The 6,375-nt window shown below is 37.9% G+C and overlaps 1 protein-coding gene across 1 annotated transcript in view; it reads left to right on the top strand.

Annotated features, from left to right (window-relative positions):
• LOC104075518 (zinc finger protein 236-like) overlaps positions 1-3,940 on the top strand; it is a gene marked incomplete at both ends in the record, with an annotated part of 28,605 nt that extends 24,665 nt beyond the window's left edge. The window contains one exon of the mRNA XM_009576050.1: positions 3,811-3,940. Within this exon, the coding sequence (XP_009574345.1) occupies positions 3,811-3,940 (130 nt within the window). The remainder of the gene's footprint in view (positions 1-3,810) is intronic.
• Between the last annotated feature and the right edge of the window lie 2,435 nt (positions 3,941-6,375).

Below are 6,375 nucleotides of genomic sequence, written 5' to 3'. Positions count from 1 at the left end.
ACCAGGGGAGGTTTCGATTGGACTTTAGGAAAAATTTCTTCACTGAAAGGGTTGCCAAGCATTGGAACAGGCTGCCCAGGGAAGTGGTTGAGTCACCATCCTTGGAAGTATTTAAAAAACGTGCAGATGTGGTGCTTAGGGACATGGTTTAGTGGTGGACTTGGCAGTGTTAGGTTTACGGTTGGACTCGATGATCTTAAGGGTTTTTTCCAACCTAAATGACTCTATGAACTTTCTCTGCAAAAAAGAGATTTGAAAAAAATCTGCAGTTCAACTCAAATCAGGAATAACATGGAGAAAAACATTCTTTTTAGATAAGGCTAGGTAATGATAGAAAAATATTTATATTTAAAAGTTGATTTCTTGAATGGGTACTTTCTGATGTGAAAGACAGCCTTATTTGCTTTATTTGGGATGCGTCTTTAAACCGCGGCTTTATACCGGGAAACACTTCCTGCTCAGTGCGGTGGACCATTTTCAACCTTCAGATCCAAAGACATCAGCGTTTGCAAAAGATTGCATTTTGTTAGTTCCTAAAAAGGGAGGATAATGTTGCATGTATATGTAAAAATTGGAGAGTGAACCTCACCAGATGATGAGGAAGTTTCAACAGTTTCTTTTCCCATATACACATACAGACATACACAAACCAGCAGAGTGACCAGCTAAGTTTTTGGATAGTTTCATCAAAAATGTAGCAGAAGTTTGCAGTTTGATACAGCTGAACCTATGGAAGCACTATTACTCTCTTTCGACCAGCGTAACAGTTTGATCTTTATCAGTCCAACTAGTGGCTGTGAAAGCTTATTTCAGGAAGGTTTTCTCTGTATCCTGTACAAACCCAATCCAGGATTTCTCATGATGAGAGTCAAAATCATAGAATCATAGAATAGTTTGGGTTGGAAGGGATCTTTAAAGGTCATCTAGTCCAATCCCCCTGCAGTGACCAGGGACATCTTCAAGTAGATCAGGTTGCTCAGAGCCCCGTCCAGCCTGACCTTGAATGTTTCTAGGGATGGGGCATCTACCGCCTCTCCGGGCAACCTGTTCCAGTGTTTCACCACCCTCATTGTAAAAAATCTCTTCCTTATACCTAGTCTAAATCTACCCTCTTTTAGTTTAAAACCATTCCCCCTTGTCCTGTCGCAACAAAAGTTAGAAAGTTTGTCCCCATCTTTCTTATAAGCCCCCTTTAAGTACTCATAGGCTGCAGTCAGGTCTCTCTGAAGCCTTCTCTTCTCCAGGCTGAATAACCCCAACTCTCTCAGCCTTTCAAAATGAATTCTCAAATCATCGTTTTTCACTTTTGGTGGGGAGGAGGAGAGGATGTTTTAAACAGAAAAAGAGTTTCATTTAGTACTTGGCCATCATGTCAGAAAACAAATTCCATCTCTTCATCAAACTCTTTTCTTCATTAAGGCGTTCCAGAACATCAGCCGTGAGTAGCCTTTAACAGGAAGTTAAAGATAAATGAAACCATAGGTTTTGGCTTAGGGTTTTGGGAAGGGTTCCCTCTTACTCAGGGCCTTCATTTTGTCCTGATGGTATTCTGGAGATCACCAAAAATATTAAGACCGCTGCCAAACTTCAGGCTTTCCAGAAAAACCCAGTAGGAGGTAAGGGTACCAATTTTTTGATGGCAGTTCTTAACTGTATTTGTTTTTTCCAAAGCCATCAGTACCAGCAATTTTACAATTATCCACAAGAAAAGCTTCTTTAGAGATTATGTCCAAACACCCCCACCACTCACCTCACCCCCGGTGTCAAAAATTTTCAGTCCAGTGTCTTCGGTTTCCCTTCTGATGCTGGCGACTGTCCTGATTTTACAGCTTCAGAGAGGAGACTCTTGAGACATGTGCAGTGACTAAACTATCCATTTCCAAATCATTAGATAGTGGAAATACATGCAAGGTGACTGTAAATAGTAAATAAAGCACGGACATCATTCTAAGATGAAAATAGAGTGAGGCTGTAATCTTATTAAAACAATGGAATGAAACGAACTTTTTATTGCCATACTTCCAGAGGCAGTTACAAGTAATGTTTCAAGATAGGTGGGGCAGAAGGGTTGCATACCAATGCATGAGTTGGGGTTTAAAGGGCCCTTGCAAAGAAGGTTTCCTGTTCTTATTTTCTAATTAGATAATGCTCGTTTGGGACCCCAAGATACTTCCTATCTGAAAAATACGAGAATTACACAAATAAACTTGTAAAACATCATATGAACAATCAAAGAAATACGAAGTATGTCTATAAAGAAGTGCTTGCACTTCAGAGCATTGTATTCCCATTAACTATTTTCAAAAGCATATATTTTACAGGAAAAGTATAAGGGATTGGCAGATCAGTGGAACAGAATTGCATCACAGACTGTTTCTTCAGAGAAAGGTGATAGAGAAAGTTTTATGGCGGCTATCTGGATGCTCTCCCGTTTGCTTTCAAGTAGAAAACGGGGTGGGGGATTTTTGGGGTTTTGGGGGTGGTTTTTTTGTTTTTTAGGGTTGGGGGTTTTTTTTGTGGTGGACAGAAAGAAGCAGCCAGTTTCAGGTAATTTTTCTGGAGTAGGTCATAGCCTGCTTCCACCCTTTCAATGCTTCAGGAGGTAATGAACAAGATAAAAGCAAAAGATTTTCTTCATTTCCAAGTAAGCTGTGGTTTATGAATCTCCTGTGATTTTCTGAGAAGACCTTTTATTATTTCCCTATAATACTATATTACTATAATTACTATGATAATAATGTTCTCCCCTGTTACTGTCTCACAAATTTTCCAGGTTAAACCATGACAGGGAAAACAAATTCTGCAGACACAATTTTCTTCAGTTCATGGAGTCAGGAATAGGACCTCTTAGACATCAAGAAGCCTTATTGTTTAGGTGTAATAAAGACTAATTAATAGTCTTTAGTCTGTAATGAGTAGAATAGTAAAGAATATCCACACACCTTTTAGAAAGTGGACAAGTACTCACAGTACTGTTTCACATACAGTTCTTGATTAGATTTTTAAAATAAGTATGTTTGTATTTGCTTTCCTTTGTAATCTGAATTGTATCTTGGTATTAATAAAGAGATTTAAATGAAAAAGTTAATAGATTACATAAGATACTCCTTTAAATTTGCAAAACTTCTGGGCCCAGCATCAGTGAATTAGAAACACTGAAGTTAGAACTGTTATTAATGCTGCTTCTTAAAGGTAAAATGTGTCATACCTTCCTTCTGCTTTCTTAGCTGTAAGGACCTTAGTGATTTTTTTTTTATTATTAATTTAAGAGTTCATTGTGAAATTGTTCTATTTGCACGTTGACATGGTGTGGCTGCATGTGTATATGTTGTGATAGTCCCCTCTTTGAGGCCTGTATGATTTTAAAACAAAACTTGTGCTGAGTAGGAATACCTACGTATCAGGCAAGGTGGGGAGATGAATGCTGTAGAGGGGAGGGAAAAAATCCAGTATTAACTTACAATGCACAGTTGTCCAAAATCCATGTTTGTAAGGTTTTTTTTTTATTTTATTTTGCTTCAGATAATTATTGAAGGGACTAATGTATGCAAAAAAAGCAATGCATACAGTTATTGACAGAGGTTTTCAGAACTGTAAAGATACTGATGCATCAGCCTTGCAAAGAGATTATATACAAAAACAATCTCTCATTTATAAGAAGAAAAAAATGCAGGCTTCCATCTTCTTCCAGCTTGTCTGCTGATGACTGAGATCCTCTGCTTTTGTTTTCAAAGTGTGAATATATTTCTATGTTAAATGCTGAAGTTTTTTTAAATGATCTGAAATGTATTTTTTTCTATACTGGCTTAGGAACACATGCAAACCCATCAGGCTGGACCTTCACTGAGTTCCCAGAAGCCTAGAGTGTTTAAGTGTGATACTTGTGAAAAAGCTTTCGCTAAGCCAAGTCAGCTGGAGAGACATAGTCGCATTCACACAGGTAACACAGAAATTATTTTTATCTCGCAAGATTTTCTCATGAATATATGGGTGTTATATTTGGAGTCCTTGCTCATAGTTTCAGGTAACTGCACTTAGATATCAACTTAAGCTTGAAAAAAACGAGTAGATTTCGATCCCAAAGAGTTTACAAATTAAAATGAGGAACAACAGACTTGAAATCTCAGAAACTGTGATGTTTTGTTTAAAGCCAGAACGTCATGCTTAGTGGTGTGACTAAGCTTCTCTGTATTTTGGGACTGGCAATACTGTAACAGTAATGTGAATGCATGGGCTTGTATCTAAAAGTTTGTCAGTCTTTGAAACAGATTAATAAAAGCATATTTTAAAGCATTATTTAAAGTGGTGTAAAGACACTGGATATGATCATCTTCAAGCATATAGGAGAATGTGCAAACAAGTGGGTGTGCTCAGTGACATTAAGTAAGGGACAGTCTTGACTGTTGATACCGACTGCTGTATGCAATGACTCATTGTCATTGAACTACTTACTCAGTTCATTTGTTTCTAATGCCAGTGCTTTTAATTTGTTCTGTTATTTTCTGCTTAAGTATTTTCTTCAACTGTTACTCTATAAAACGACTATACTGACTTCTCCTAGGGAGCACATGTTTTCTGTGATAAAAGTGCTTTTCAGGTTGCAGCTTCTGCCCCACTACAAGTTGAAAGCTGTACATAGGATAGCCCAACTGCCTTCCTGTTCACCTTCTGTATCTTAAAAACAGTGTTCTTAAGAACATGAGTTCTAAATATAGGAGTTAGTTCTCTGAAACAACTTCTCTCTTTTCCATACCACTGCTACCAATAAAGAGCTGTCATGGCTGCTAGAGTTAAAAAGGACAGGGGAAAGTTACCTGTATTGCTACTAAGCTGGAGGGAACCAAGGAATTTGACTGGATGCGCTATAGCATAAGACTCCCAAGAAAGGATAAGTCAGCCAGAGCTTTCTTTTTCCCCAATATCAGCTTCTGGTAGTTAGCTTTTGGCTGCTCTTTGTGCATTTAAAACAAAGTTCCTATTCTCTTCCTTTAAGTTATCTTGTTAACCCTGTCGTTTTTCCTTGGTTAGCGTCACTTGCCGGTCTTGTGATGTATAATTTGAGTTTCATCTTTGAATGGACCTTCACTTTGCACCTTCAGATTCAGTCGTGCAGTTTTTAGTATTGCATCTCTGAAGTACAGACTTGCCTGTATATCCAAGTGTCTTGTGCATGCTCTCATTTCATGCATCAAAACTTTCTTTTCTCTGGCTTTGACAAACACAATCTTACATAAATACACACATGCGCTCACGTGCTTCTACCGTGCTGTTCCAAATGCTTGGAAGGGATATAAATGTTTATTTAGCAGTATCTTTGAATTCTTTTTATGTGTCTGTATGACATCTGATAGGCTGTTGATGTCTTGGGACCACTGCCAGTATTGATAATTTACTGTATCTTAATGTCTCCTTATATGCTTGCCTCTCTGTTTAATTTCTTCTCTCTTAAGTTATGTTTACGGCAAGTTCTTAAAGGTAGGGTCTGTCTCTTTGCTCTTTTTTCGTGAAGCACTTAATATGGTGAAGTTTCAGTCTATGTCTAAGGCTGTGTACTGTGATTTCATGAATAATAAATGATAAAAGGATTTCCAGGGAAGACAGACAGAGGAAAAAACAAAGTAGATGAAATTGAAAACATGTTAAGATTGCCACGGTCTAGGAAACTGCTTTAACTTCCCGTATAGCAGTGGCCATATAGAAGAGTCATTGTTAGATGATGAATGACTCTGTCTTGCATTAGGGTTAAATTAGTTCATACTTACCATTGCACATAAGCAGTTACAGAGGCATAACTAGTTAAGACAAGGTCACACTTTTTCTATCTGTGTTTTCTTGCTGACTTTTGCAGTATGTCATGATGTTTGCAAAGAAATTAATGTAGTCTGATACTTGTTTTACCATGGAAAAAAAGAAGAATTGGAGAATAATTATTCAGTGATTCCAAATGTTTGTGGATGAATTAGATCAGGCCTATACAATGTGCAGCCTACTGTGGCATTTCTTGATTTGTTCTGGTACAATGAATTTGGCTCGTTTCCATTGCCTAATTCAACACATGGTTCGTATACTGTCAAAGGTAAAGTAGGAGCAGTAATTTTAATAGGTGTTGCACCTCCTGTACGCATGAGTGTTTGAGCTTTGGGATGTTAAGAGTTTGCTAGGCAGCTGACAGCCAGAGAGGTCTTAGGTGCTGACCCTGACTTTTGTTCACATTTCATTCAGTTGCTGAGAACTTTCTAGCAGGAAAAGGTAGGTTGGATAGAAGGGATTCATGAACTTGGTGAATTTATGGTTTGAGTCATTTTGCTAAGGAAATTCTGAGATTTGGGATCCTGAGAGCATGTTTAGAGATCATAGAATCATTAAGGTTGGAAA

The sequence above is a fragment of the Fulmarus glacialis genome, unplaced genomic scaffold, assembly GCF_000690835.1.
Source record: "Fulmarus glacialis isolate BGI_N327 unplaced genomic scaffold, ASM69083v1 scaffold6224, whole genome shotgun sequence".
Taxonomy (NCBI): Eukaryota; Metazoa; Chordata; class Aves; order Procellariiformes; family Procellariidae; genus Fulmarus; species Fulmarus glacialis.
Note: the sequence above shows the minus strand (reverse complement) of the source record. Positions and strands in the feature narration are given on the sequence as shown.